Source organism: Ceratotherium simum, chromosome 12 (assembly GCF_057802395.1).
Source record: "Ceratotherium simum simum isolate JZ-2026a chromosome 12, ASM5780239v1, whole genome shotgun sequence".
In the NCBI taxonomy this organism is placed as follows: domain Eukaryota; kingdom Metazoa; phylum Chordata; class Mammalia; order Perissodactyla; family Rhinocerotidae; genus Ceratotherium; species Ceratotherium simum.
The window spans coordinates 8,043,584-8,057,960 of record NC_141911.1 but is presented as its reverse complement, the minus strand read 5'-3'; the positions used below and the strand labels follow the sequence as shown (position 1 = coordinate 8,057,960).

At 39.5% G+C, this 14,377-nt stretch overlaps 1 protein-coding gene across 3 annotated transcripts in view; it reads left to right on the top strand.

The window, feature by feature from the left end:
* The window catches only part of CCDC25 (coiled-coil domain containing 25), a 52,860-nt gene that overhangs the window by 6,681 nt on the left and 31,802 nt on the right, over positions 1 to 14,377 (top strand). For all 3 annotated transcript variants that reach the window (XM_004433544.3, XM_087437364.1, XM_087437363.1), the window contains 3 exons: positions 2,896 to 2,935; positions 8,394 to 8,445; positions 13,572 to 13,647. In XM_004433544.3, coding sequence (XP_004433601.2) covers positions 2,896 to 2,935; positions 8,394 to 8,445; positions 13,572 to 13,647 — 168 coding nt within the window. The remainder of the gene's footprint in view (positions 1 to 2,895; positions 2,936 to 8,393; positions 8,446 to 13,571; positions 13,648 to 14,377) is intronic.

The window sequence follows — 14,377 nt, the reverse complement described above, 5'->3', positions numbered from 1 at the left end:
CCTGGGATTGAACCCGGGCCGCCAGCAGCGGAGCGCGCACACTTAACCGCTAAGCCACGGGGCCGGCCCTGACAACAGTTTAGACTTGATCCTTTGTATGCCTTTAAAAGAGGCAAGTGTAAAATTCTTCAATATGAGACATTTGACATTAGTGAAATAAGGCCAAAAATTAAAAGATGTCAAAGAGCAGTGATAAGTTATAGATAACTATACACATATAATGTGATATATATAATAGTTACATAAATATATGTAGTTATAAATCAGATCCATATGAACAGTTTAGAACCTTGCTGTAACATGAGTTGCCATAAAGCAGAATCAGTATAAGCAAGACTATCACATCCTAGCCAAGAGAGAAAAACAAAAACAACAGAATAACTCTCATTTTTAAACAGTTTTTTTTCTTATAATGACTTTATGACATTGGCTCTGGGTGTGACTTAATGGAGAAGCAGTCTGCAGTATGTTAATACTTGAGTCTTAAATTTCTCCTAGTAACCCATAAATTGTCATAGGTGATTTGTGTTTTTCTCATAGCATTCTCCTGATGAATGTAGCTGAGAGAGGATGCTATCTCCCTATATTAGGTTGAACAGTAAGGCAGTTACAAGAATCATGGTTGTTTACAGTAGATATGGATCTAAACCTGACCAAATCTACTTTTTTTTCTACCACATCAAAAGTGCGAACCCGAGGCTTAGGTTTCTGAGAAGCACCTAAAGCAGAGCTGCTACGTATGGTTGTGCAGGTTTTGCATTGTGCAGCTCTGGGGAGGGGGCTCGGTATGTTTCTTACAGTGAAGGGCTGTGCTGATTCTGGTGCACCCTGATGGATTAGCAGTGGAGCTGACCTAAGGCACCTGTGCCAGTGACATTCTCACATGTCTTTTCTTCCTTCTATTTTAGTTTACTATTTGCTGGGGCCTATCTGTGTGGGACCATATGCCAGCCTCTGTGAGTGTCCAAAGAGGAAGATTTAATCTGTGCTTGCACAGGGTTCAGGCAGTTGCCCACACAAAAACAAGTATGGGGCAGTTTTGCTTGAACGTAAAACTGCTCTAAAAAATAAAGTCTATAAAAAAAAAGTATGGGCGAAATGAATTAATAGTTAATGCTGTAGAAGTAGAGGGGACAGAGAGAGTAAATGTAATAAAGGAGAGCCGAGAAGGTTTTGTGGAGGAGTGGGTTAGGATGGGCTAGATTGAGAAATCCTTTAAATGTCCATTGTAGGAATTTATATCTGCAGATCTAAATGTAGATATAGAATTTATGTCTACAGATGTCAATTTATATTCTATCTAGAGCCCGCTGGAGAGGTGTTTTGCTGTCATTAAAATGTATGTAGAAAAAGTCTGTGTATAGAACACTTTTTCCCCTGGAGCTCTTGGAGTCATTGGAGGCGTCAACTTGCCTAGTCTGCCTTGTAAGAAAGGTATTACAGTTTTAAAGCACCCTGTTCTCTAGTGCTCCTTGCACATCACACCTATTTCTAATAGCCTTGATGACTTCAGACTAAGGACTGGATGGGACATAAATGAATTTTAAATTGAATGATTTACTTTTCACCAAAAAGCTTTCAGGTGTGTTCTTTTTATTAGCCAGCAGGTGTCACCAGGGAGCCAAACATTGCCAGACTGAGGAAAAGAGGTTTTTCTATTTCCCTTTACTTTTTCTTATTAGCTTTTGGCTATTTGCTCAGCTTCCCACTTAAGCTAGTAGAAAGCCCTTCAGAAAACTCATAGTTCTGCAGTTGCTAAGAGTACCCTCATCCAAGTTTATTATCCCTTTGCTTTTCTGGAAAATAAATACCCCATTCAAGTTAGATAGATTATACTTTCTTGAGTATTTAAATCATCGTATTTGCATCATTTTGTTTACCTTACGGTTTTTAACTTGATATCTTATACTTTAAATAATGCTTCTGTATTAAACACAATTGGTTACTAATTATTAATACAGCTATTAGAAATATATATTGATATAACCTTTCTGTAGCGATATATATTGTTAGCATTAAAATTGTGTATACATTTTCAACTAATACTCCACCTCTTAGATATACACTTGGAGGAAATAATTAGAAATATAGACGTATTTATTTAAAAAGTATTTATTGAAGCATTTGTAATTAGAAATAACCTAAATGTTAGCAATAGAAAAGTTTAGTCGTATGATAGAATTAAATAGTCATTGTTTCCAAAGAACTTTTAAAAGTTTTATTTTTTATCTAACAAATACATAGTTTAAAAATTCAAATAGTAACAGAATGCTCATAATAAAAAACGTCAGTTGTCAGTTGCCTGCCCTATCCTTTCCAATACCCATTTTCCACCTCCCAGAGACAATTACTTTTAACTTTTAGCTATTTATTCTATTTTATTTTTGTTTTCATATGTGACAGAATTTTAAGTGATTTTTATTTTCTTTATTATACTTCCTGTGTTATTTTTCCTAATTTTCTACAATTGTATAATTGAGAGGTTTTTTTAAAGAAGTAAAATGCAGTCAATTAGTTTTAAAGTTTTAGCAAAACCATTTTAACCTTTAAGTATTATTACAGTGAAACCAGTTTTCTAAGATATCATCTAACTTCTCAGCTGCTCTGATTTGTCAGTGTTTTATTATCTTCAAATAGAAATATCTTTGAACTCTAAATTATAAGTATTATTATGAAAATTATAACGATTATAATTGTCCTATTGTAAAAACTATTCTTACAGGTTTTTTTCTGTATTTTCAAGCATCAAAGCCTCTGAATTACTCTTCTTTAAGGGAGAAAACAAGTTGTGGAAAGGACTAGTATTTCTCCCCTTCCCAACTTACTATAAACTCTGGCCTACCTTCATTTGACAGTTTTTTCACCTTTTCTTTGTTCTCTTGTATCTCACTGTAGATGAAGATCTAATAAAGTATGGCTGGCCTGAAGATATTTGGTAAGTAACAATTTGGTTCATTTTTCTATGGGTCATCATTTACTTTCTTAGACTTGGCCAACCTCCTGACTCCTATGATTAAAACTAGCACTCATGCTTTGTTTTATGAACCTTCAGTGGTAAGGAGCTGGCAGCCAGCTCCCTTCCTTTATAATTACCATGGAAACTGGGACTGACCGCAAAGGCCTCCGGAACGTAGGCTTTCTTTTACCTCTGGTGTGTCCCCTCACAGTAAGTTACTGTGACCACCACTCTCACACGTTCAGACCACTCCTCTTGAGTGGGTGGATGAGGGCTTCACAGAAGCGGTGAAGAAAATGGACACAAGCTTCCATGTAGATGCAGTAGAGCATCTGACCAGATCCAGCTTTAAAGAGAACACAGACTGTGTTCCCTTTGTCTTCTCAGCTCCCTCATGAGTTAGCCCTGTCTTGATCCAGCCCCTGCTCCCCTTTCTAAAATAATTTATAGAAATTTAAAAAATAATAATATATATTTTCTTAGCTTCCTTCTAAGAAAATTTATTTTGCTTCTCACTAAACCCAGTCCAAAAGCAACCAAACAAATGAACAAACCCCCCGCCCTTCTTTTAGCTGAATTCTTTTCTTTTTCTAACTGACTTAGAATGCCATGTGGACTTTTCTACCACTCAGACCCAGGACCTTTTAGGAGTGTGTGGATTCCTGGTGCTTTGGTTTTCTTTCCTGTTAACACTCTCAAACTCAGTTTGCTCTCATTGTCTTTCTTCAGCTTCCACCACTCCCTCTGACCCTTGCTGTCTCTCTCCTGGAGCCTAATTCCACCTATAGAACAGGATGTAGTCTCCACAACTCCTCACACCCCCTCCCAAATGCTGTCCCTGAAGATAAGCACACGGATCCTGTTGCTTTAATGATAGTAATAATGAACATTTATTGAGCATTTAACTATATACCAAATTCTGTTAAGTGGTTACCTCCATTAATACATTTAATTTCACAGCACCCTGTGAAATAGTTACTGGTATTATGCCCATTTTTCAGATGAGGAAACTAAGGCTAAGAGAAACTGAACGGATCTGCTCTGGTTGTTGCTGGCCCCCAGCTGGCTCTACTTCTACATCACCGCTTCTCTCTTCCCCTAGGCCGCTACTCTTTGGGCTGCAGGTCACTTCTTTCTTCCCTCAGGCTGAGGCTGTGGCTCTCTCTGGACCTCGTTTCTCCCAAGTGTGGCCCCAGACCCTTCACTTAATTCCCTATAGTGACAGAGTTGAGGCTGCCACTTTTCAGAAGAGTTGATTGATTTTCAGTAGGGTATACAGCATTGGACATTTAGTAAGAAAAATATACACAGAGACTTAAGCTACCCCTGGATGTGGCCATTCTCAGAACCCCCAGGCCTATCTGCAGGCACCTGCTGAAGGGCACTTCCTCTTTCGCTCCAGCCCACCCCATTATGAAGGGGCTAATTCATGACCCCAGTGCAGATGCTTTCCTGTCTGGCTGCTGTCTCTGAAGTCCATACTCCGGGAACCAAGAGGCAGTAGAAACCTGAGGAATTTTAAAGTCTTTTTTATCTGTCCCCTGTCCCAGCACAGTGGCCTGTCTTCTGAACTCAAATAGTCATCAAGGTAGACACTGCTTGGTACCCCCTTACCTCAGATGGGCAACTTGCACTGCTGAGGGCTTCTTGATTGGGTGCTGCCTACCTTCCCAGGACTCTAGACTGTGAGCCCGCTGAGGACAGTGATCCCCTTGTTTTGTTTACTAGTATATCCCCAGTACCCAGCGTAGGACCTGGCACAGAGTGGATGTTCAGTGAATATTTGTTGACTTCCTAATTGACTAGCTCGCTGCCTGTCTAGAAATGATCTCCACTGGACATTTCTTCATAATAAGTGCATTCTGGTTATCTCTATTTTGAGCACCTGTAACTCCCAGCTGGATTACTTTGGTTGTCCTTAAAGCCCAAAGATCCCCAGATGCTGTCAAGGGAGATAAGAAGGACTGCGCTGGTATATAGTTGCCTGCTGTAAGTTTTTCACATGTCAGTTGTGAGGCATAAATACCTGCATAGCAAAGGTCATGTATTCAGATGCACCGTGAAAGTCAGTTTACTACAGCCTTTTACCTGACATTTTGAAAGAGTAAGTGGAAGAGAAATTTCCAATTTACAACCTATACCCCATGTGTTGTGACTTGGGTTTTTCATTTCATTAAGGCTGACTATCTCATGGAATGCTACTTACCAAATTGGTGTCTACAGGTACCTAGACACCCATTTTGACACTCTTTAATAGTCTTGAGATTCACGACTGCTGTCAGAAGTGATCGACTTTTACTTTCAGAAGCTATTCGAGGTCTAATGTGAACTGGAATAGCCCTAAATTTCAAGACCTGTTCTGGTTCATCAACTGTCAATCCTGGAAGTATTGCTCACTGTGCTAAGAATGAGTCAGTTGATGTACATACCAGGGCAGATTTTCAGCCTGGTTCACTCTGACACAGACTTTGGAACTTTACCTCTGTGAATGTCAGCATCTGAGTTTATACCGGGAAACCTCCTGAGGTTCCTTTTTTTTTTTTTTTTTTTTAAAGATTTTATTTATTTATTTTTTCCCCCAAAGCCCCAGCGGATAGTTGTATGTCATAGCTGCACATCCTTCTAGTTGCTGTATGTGGGACACGGCCTCAGCATGGCCAGAGAAGCGGTGCGTCGGTGCACGCCCGGGATCCGAACCCGGGCCGCCAGCAGCGGAGCGCGTGCACTCAACCGCTAAGCCGCCAGGCCGGCCCCTGAGGTTCCTTTAAGCAAAGAATTTTTCCAAGATTAAATGAGACTGGAACTAAATTCGTCTTTAAACAAAGGGAAATAGAAATAGTGTGCATTTACTGCCTCCAAACTCCCTAGTGAGTAGTATTCCACAGACCCGACTTTGAGGAGTTAAATGGCCCAGCATCTGGGGCCCTGCATTTCTGCATTGTCAGGTCATCAATGCTCGTTTATTGAAGTCTCTGGTCTCTGCATTCAGTAAAGGGTAATGGCAATTAAGCAGGGAGAGGAAGATAACAAGGACGAGAGGGAAGTAGGGAACTAGTGGGCATAGTTTAAACTTTGAGGAAGCGTTTTGGGAGGTTTGGAAAGGTTTTCTTTTCTTTTTTTTTTTTTTAATAATTTTATTTATTTATTTTTTTCCCCCAAAGCCCCAGTAGATAGTTGTATGTCATAGCTGCACATCCTTCTAGTTGCTGTATGTGGGACGCGGCCTCAGTATGGCCAGAGAAGCGGTGCGTCGGTATGCACCTGGGATCTGAACCCAGGCTGCCAGCAGCGGAGCGCGAGCACTTAACCGCTAAGCCACGGGGCCGGCCCTGGAAAGGTTTTCTAAGGAAACTTGTTCAAGATAGTTTACAGAGCTGGCTTGTTTGTTTGTTTGTTTTACATTTCAACCAAAGCCCCATACTTGCGTGCCTTCCCTCTGCCCTTTGTAGAGGTTTACCTCCTACCTGCGAGCCTGAATTTGGTGCTTATCAGCAATGATATTCCCATGTGTGTTTCAGTACTTTGACTACTTTATGTATAAATCCGTTTGATATATATTTAATTATTTGTGTATTTCTTTTGACAAAATTCTACATCGTAGACCTTTAAGAAAAACCAGAATACAATCGAGCTACTATGGGTTTGTGTAAGAAAGAGTTGTAAGTAGAAAACTGGCTTGACACAAGTTGGAATGGGACGAGTTACCTCTCAGTTGAGCTTGCTTACTAGTAGGGTATTTTCCTAAGATCCTGAAAGAGGGTAATATGATATATAATTTCTAGATTTGCAAAAAAAACATATTTTCTGAGTGGAAAATGACAAGCTGAAGATAATGGTAGGAATCTCTTGCATGAGAATGCAAATGAGTAATGAATCAGTTGGAGAAAAGTAAATCAGACTAACATGTTGTGTCCATTTCTGGCTATCAATTATGCTTAAGAATAAAACCTAGAGTCATCATAGACTGCCAAAAATATTTTTTCTTTATCCAAAGTGACTAGCAAGATGCTTAACCTCTTTAAAGAGGGCATTAGAAACAGCATAATCTTAACCTTTATATAGAATCACACTGTCTACATCTTGTACTGGATGTGAATGTGTGAATATTTTCACTTCTAAAAAATACATTAATGCTAAGAAAATGTCTAGAGAAATATATAATGGGATGTAATGGTGCCTCCTTAGGGTTTTACTGACCATTCTTCAGTCTGGAAAGGTAAGAACTAAGGAAAAGATGACTAAAGTTAACAGAATCACAAAGTGACAATCATGGGTTACCGTTGTTTGATGCTAGGATTCTGGGGGCATCTCTGGCTGTTGGAAAGAGAGAAAGTCAATTTCATATTCAACTGAATTGTAAATATGAAAAACTCGATATCCCAAGATGTTTGGACTAGGCGAAAAAGGAAGTAAGTTTAAAGAGATTAAATTGGTGGATGATAGGTAAATTTAGGACATTGAAGTGGGAGGGCATTCTGAATGTTTTTAGGTCAGTGTCATAAAGGGCAATCACCATTCTCTCCCAGGAGACATGTATTAGTGCCATTGTCAGATGCAAGGCTGGATGAATTATTGGCCTGATGCATTTTATGATGTGGTTGGGGTTTACTGTCTTCAGTCCTCACCTGAGTCTTCCAACTCTGTGCTTGACATTCTCTTTGGGTTGTTTTGCCATCACTTGAAACTCAGGATGTCTCAAATCAAGCCCCTCATCTTTTTCTCCAAACTGGTGTCCTCTCCAACTGTGAGATATTTCTGTCAGTGGTCCTGCAAGTCTCCCAAGCTTGCAATACTAGAGTCTTGATGACTTCTTTCATTCCCTTCTCTTCTCACCTGAAATTCCTTTCTCTGTGTTTTCTCTAAGTCCTGTGCTTCAGTCAGGGACCCACCAAATCTCAGTTTGTCAATGAAGCCTTTGGTCACTGATAGCTTTGTTTCACTTGGGAAATCACCCTTCCCAGGGCATTTAACATTTAATGTCTTTAAAGATTTTATTTATTTATTTTTCCCCCAAAGCCCCAGTACATAGTTGCCCGTCATAGCTGCACATCCTTCTAGCTGCTGCATGTGGGACGCGGCCTCAGCATGGCTGGAGGAGCGGTGCCTCAGTGTGCACCCGGGATCCGAACCCGGGCCGCCGGCAGCGGAGCGCACGCACTTAACCGCTAAGCCACGGGGCCGGCCCACATTTAATGTCTTTAGTACTCCTCTTGGCACTTAGTCTCACACAGCTGCAGAACTTTCCGTGTTTATCTTACCTCTCCCAGTTAATAGTGAGCCCTTGGGAGGTGGTGACTGTGTTTTATACTCCCCATGGTGCTTAGCATGTGGTAGGCACTGAGTTAATACTTTTTGGATTGGAATGCTTTAAATGCAAGTGGCCTGAGGAAATGGTTGTCTTGTACCTCTTGCTAAAAGTGGTTTTCCTTCTTTGTAGGTTTCATGTGGACAAACTCTCTTCGGCTCATGTATACCTTCGATTACATAAGGTAACTAGATTTAAACATGGATTTGTGACTTTTTCTTTAGTCATGAACATCATTTCTTGTACTCTATCCTTTTTTTGCAATTAAATTGCTTAAGGTGATAAATATGTACAGAAGTCTAAAAATTCGCAGATGAAGAGATGTCTTCCTCCTGACCCAGAAAATCACTTAGGGAAATCAAGATTTGGAAGGGGATGCAGTGCATATTTCCCAGCTAGAAACACTGCCTTGTCCTGCCAGTTCAGGTGTGTTGTATGTCACCTCTGCTTTCTCTCCCCTTCCTTTCAGTTGATACTACTGGATTCTGTCTTCTCCAGTGGAGATCATGTTGTGGTTCCTTTTTCTCAGATTCATGTGATTCTCCTCCTTCGCCAAGGGCAGATGTTCCCAGTTATCGGGGCTTTGGGAAGGTTAAAACAGCAATATAGTAGTAAAGGAAAAAAATTTAATGTTCCCTCATAACATAAACCACTGTTTTTCCAATCTGTCTTTACATCCATATGTTATATTTTGTATAGTTAAGTCATAGAGTATATATACTTGTTATGTGTATTGCTTTTATTTTTAATGTTTTATTTTGGAGTGATTTTAGATTTACAGAAAAGTTGCAAAGAGAGTACAGAGTTCTCATATACCTCACACCCAGTTCCCCTTATTGTTAACATCTTATGTTACCCTGGTAGATTTGTCAGGACTAAGAAACCAACACTGGTCCGTTACTGTTGACTAAACTCCAGACTCTGTTTGGAGTTCACCAGCTTTTCCATTAATGTCCTCTTTCTGTTCCAGATCCAGTCCAGAGTCCCACGTTGCATTTACTTATCGTGTCTGCCTAGTGTCTGGTCTGTGGCGGTTTCTCATTCTTTCTCTTGTTTTTCATGACCTTGACAATTTGAGAAGTACTGGTCACATATTTTATAGAATGTCACTCAACTTGGGTTTATCTGTTTTTCTCATGACTAGACTGGAGTTATGGGTTTTGGGGGAAGAGTAGCACAAAGGTGAAATGCCGTTCTCATCACATCACATCAGGGGTACATGTATTAACAGGATTTATCACTGATGATGGTAACCTTGATCTCTGGGCCAGAGTAATGTCTGCCAGGTTTCTCCACTGTAGGGTTGCTTTCTCCTCCATTCCATCCTCTGTTATTTGGAAGGAAGCCACTAAGTCCAGCCCATACTCAGAGAGAGGGGATGGAATTAAGCTCCACTTCCTGGAGTGGGGAATATCTGCATATATTGTTTGGAATTCTTCTGTGAGGAAGATTCGTCTCTTCTACATTTATTTATTCAGTTATTTATTTGCATCGGTATAGATTCATGTATTGATTTTGTACTATGTTATTTTGTTGCTGAAATTATTCTAGCTTTGGCTGGAGCTCTTGTCAACATGTCTCCTGTGTTCCTTTGACATGCTCTGTCCTTTTGTTTTTTGAGTACTTCCTTTCTAGTACTACAAGATGCTCTAGGTTCATCTTGTATTTTCCCTGCCCGGGCCCTACAATCAGCCATTTCTCCAAGGAACCCTGGTTTCTTTTGTTGGGGAATGGTATTTAGAAACCACAATCTGGACTCTGCGTGTGGTCATTGCTTCTAGGCCCTCTCACCTGGCAAAGCTAGGAAATATATGTATGTATACTAACCCGTGTATGCACTCACATGAATGATTGTTTCTGTGTCTCCCCATCTGTATCTACATTAGCTAAATACAAACTCATACTGATGTCTCTGACTAATCCATTACTACAGGGGTCATTTTAGCCTTTCCTCCTTGCTTATCTATAACTTCCTTCTCAGACAGTGAGAGGCCTGGCTCCCACCATTCACCATCCATTTGCTTATTTATTTGACTCCAGTATATGTGTAAGTGGTTTCAGATTTGTTAACCTGTATCCCCATAAGAAACAACTTTATCAACTAAAGTATAGTATTTATGTCTTTTTGCCATATAGTTTCCAGTCAAAACACTATTTTCCAAAGTTACTTGTAAGCTGCTTTATCCCCCCCATGCTTTTTGGTGATGTTATGTCATATACTTATAATACAGTTAGATTCTTTTGTCTCAGTCTACATTCCATCCTGTCATACCCTGGTTGATTGTATTACTTTTTTTTTTTTTTCGTGAGCAAGATTGGCCCTGAGCTAACATCTGTTGCCAGTCTTCCTCTTTTTGCTTGAGGAAGATTGTCACTGAGCTAACATCTGTGCCCATCTTCCTCTATTTTTGTATGTGGGGCGCTGCCACAGCATGGCTTGATGAGCAGGTGCATAGATCCGTGCCCGGGATCTGAACCTGCAAACCTGGAGCCACCGAAGTGGAGCATGTGAACTTAACCACACCACCACCATGTCGGCCCCTGTATTACTTTCTGAAGTGACAGTTTATAAATTTTTTTATGTAACTGTTGTTTTCATATTTATTATTTTGGCTGGCTGCTTTGAGTTGATAATATGCCACAATTAATATGAAAGCTCTCTTGTCAGAATTTAGGTTGTTTATAGTTTTAGGCATTATGAATCCCCAACAAGAAATATCTTTTTATGAACTAGGATATTTCTTTTGAATTATTTTTTTAGAGTAATTCTCAGAAATGGGATTACTGAGTCAGAAGATATAAACAGTTTGGTAACTCCTTTTATGCCAGATTACCCTCTGAAAGTATTGTGCTAGTTTAAAATGCTATCTGCTATATATAGGTTTTCCAAACACTTATTGGGATTTTATAACTTAAAAAAAAAAGCAACCTTTTGACATGTCGGTAAATACAAGATGGTACTTCATTATAGTTATAATATTCACTTCTTGATTTACTAGCAAGGTTAAACATCATGCTCCATCTTTACTTATACTATTTATGCTTTTGAAAACTATATTGTAAAGAAGAAGAAGATGGTGAACTCTGTGCTGGAACAAACTTCTGATTTCTCCTAGGCAACTTCTTGCCATTTTGGAACTATTTTAAGTTTAGAGAAAATAGAGTATGGTGTTAGCAAGTTTCCTTTTGGTTCAGATTAAACTTTTTCCTTTGGATTCTTCTCTGTCAGAAATGGAAATAATGGTGGTAGTCCCAAGTTCACATTACCACCAGTTGCTACTTGTTTGAATAGAGGTTTAATTTCATTTTCTTTTTGAAGCACATAATGTGCTCAATAAAAATATGTGCTCCTTAAGGAACTTTTACCTGATCGATCTCCTGCAGTAAACAGCATAGCCCTCTGTACTTAGTAGGTACCAAGTAAGTGTTAGAGATGCAGTAAGACTAAGTGGTTCAGAACCCAGACTCTGGAGCCAGACTGCTGCTTGCTAGCTGTGTGACTTTGAGCGAGTAACTTAACTGTGCCCAGTCCCTCATCTGTAAAGGGACCTAAGAGTACCTGTCTTCTTGGGTCATTGTGAGGATTAACTGAGCTAGCGTAACTGAAGCACTTAGAATAATGCCTGGCATGTGCTAAGCACTATATGTGTTCATTCTTTTTTGTTGAATTCGGTTGAATTCAGCCCAAACCTTGGACATCATAGATTTTCAGCAGTGTTCTTTCCTATGCTTCTTTGATTTTTGAAAACCCATAGAAAAATCTCACTTATCTAGAGTTTTCTTATCTCATTAACAGAGATGGCACAAAGCCCACAATCAAAATCTGACCTTTATGAGAGTACCATAGACTCTCCACTCAGAGTTATTTACTCTGACCATGCATAATGCTAAACTGAATGATTTGGGGGGGGGGGGGCTCTGTTCATATTATATTAGAAGTAGCAAAATAGAAAAAGGAGATTACTTCAGGAATAGTGACAGCCACAGGTAAGAAGGGATATTGGGACATAGCCTGATATCAAGGACCAGGAAACTACGTTTCTACAAGAACTCCATAAGTGCCATACTCTGGGGCCAGCTGTTAGAGCACAGATTTAGTCCTGGGTTTGTCTCTCAGTTCTATCATTTACTAGATTGGGGTGCCCTTGGTCCGGTTACTTGCCCTCACTAAGCTTCATTTTCTTCATTGGCAGAGTGAGGATAATACTTTCCATTTCGTTATGACTATTTACGTACTACCTGGCACGTGGTGGGTACTCAAAAAGTGATAGCTGTTTTTTTGTTTTTTGCTTACTTGTTTTGATTTATTTAGTATAGGGTCAATCAGCTTCAGTGTATTTTAGAAGCCTCCGAAGGCATCTCTATCACTATATTATAGCCTAGTGTAATGGCTGATACTCATAATGATAACATTGTGTTATCAAGATGTTAAATTCAGAATCCTCTATTTAAGTGGTCAGGGAATTGCACGGGATGAGATATGTTGTTAAGTAGTGACAACTTAAATCACTTATTTTTTGGTTAAAATTTATGTATTTGAGAGATTCCCATTTAAAACATTTAAAATAAGGAAAAAATTCAGAAACCTTATAGAATAAACTTAGTTTATCTCAAATATTTAGGTAGGCAGAACATTTATTCCCAGACAGAGGTGCTTCTGTAATCCCATGTGTAGAAAGAGCCAGTGCTGAGATGATTTCCACTCGCCTTTGCCTCTGAGCTATTTTTATTCTTTTGGAATGGCTTTGCTTATTCAGCTTTGACTTTGATACAGTATCTGTAGAGAAAATAAATCAATATTATTTCTTCCTTATGGTGGATCATTATATCTAACACACCAAGAGCTTGCTTCCTGATTAAAGCTAAGGACAGATGACCTACCAGATGTTTGAGACCCAAAGCTATAAGATGTCTCTTTGAGAGGAAGGTCATGGGGACCTCAGCTAAGAAGAGTTCCAATTGTCAAAAATAGGCACCATTTCTCCACAAGGTTCTGGAAGTAAGAATGAGAAGAAAGAGGGAAAAATTACTCAGACATAATTACAGTTAATATTTTGGTGGTTTTCCTTCATACTGTTGTTTTTGGGTTTTTTTTCACTTATTAAGTATCGGTATTTTCCATGTTACTGCCTGCTCTTAGTTTAAATAAACATTCCCATAATGGACTTCATTTTTCAATGTTTTGAAATACAATTGAAGAGCCCTTGCTTTTAATAAAATTGTGCTTAGTAAGGCAGCAAAGCCTTATCTGTGCTCCAGTATCAGTCAGTAACAAGGTAGTGGACCATTTGGTTTATTTTTTTGTTTCAGGGGGAGAAGATAGAAGACATTCCAAAGGAAGTACTGATGGACTGTGCCCATCTTGTGAAGGCCAATAGCATTCAAGGTCAGTTTACCTAGAGGTGTTCTCAGAATTAGCACCAATTTCTCTGTGTCTGAAATGGATTACATTTTAAAGAACATGTTAATTGCCTTTGGCTTGAGTCAAAGGGATAACATGTAATATGCCTTTCCCTGTTTTGTTCTTTAAGATGGCAGTTCTGCTACCTACAAAAGAACTGAAAACTAGTCTCCCTACCCTTCTAATGTTCATGGCCGTATATCAACTCTTTTTACCCTGTTTTCCTTACCTTGAATAGAAGGTTGTCTAGACCTGCCTACCCTTAAGGTTATTTGTAGAAAGACTTTTTTGGAAATTGTTAATAGCTAAGCAAGAGATGTGTCTCATGGCCTTATTTTAAGTGTTGTTCAATGTCTTTATTTCCCTTGTCATTAGATTTTAGAACTCAAGTCTCCAAACCACTCTTTCCTACTTTTTCTTTCTTTCCTTCTCTGGTTCGATATGAAGTTGGGAGATGATCCAGAAGGTTGGAAAGAAATGTGGTTTGGGTAGACGATAAGCATGGGGTAGGGCCGGCCCCGTGGCTTAGTGGTTAAGTGCGTGCGCTCCGCTGCTGGTGGCCTGGGTTCAGATCCCGAGCGCGCACCGACGCACTGCTTCTTCGGCCATACTGAGGCCGCGTGCCACATACAGCAACTAGAAGGATGTGCAGCTATGACATACAACTATCTACTGGGGCTTTGGGGGAAAAAAATAAATAAATAAAATTTAAAAA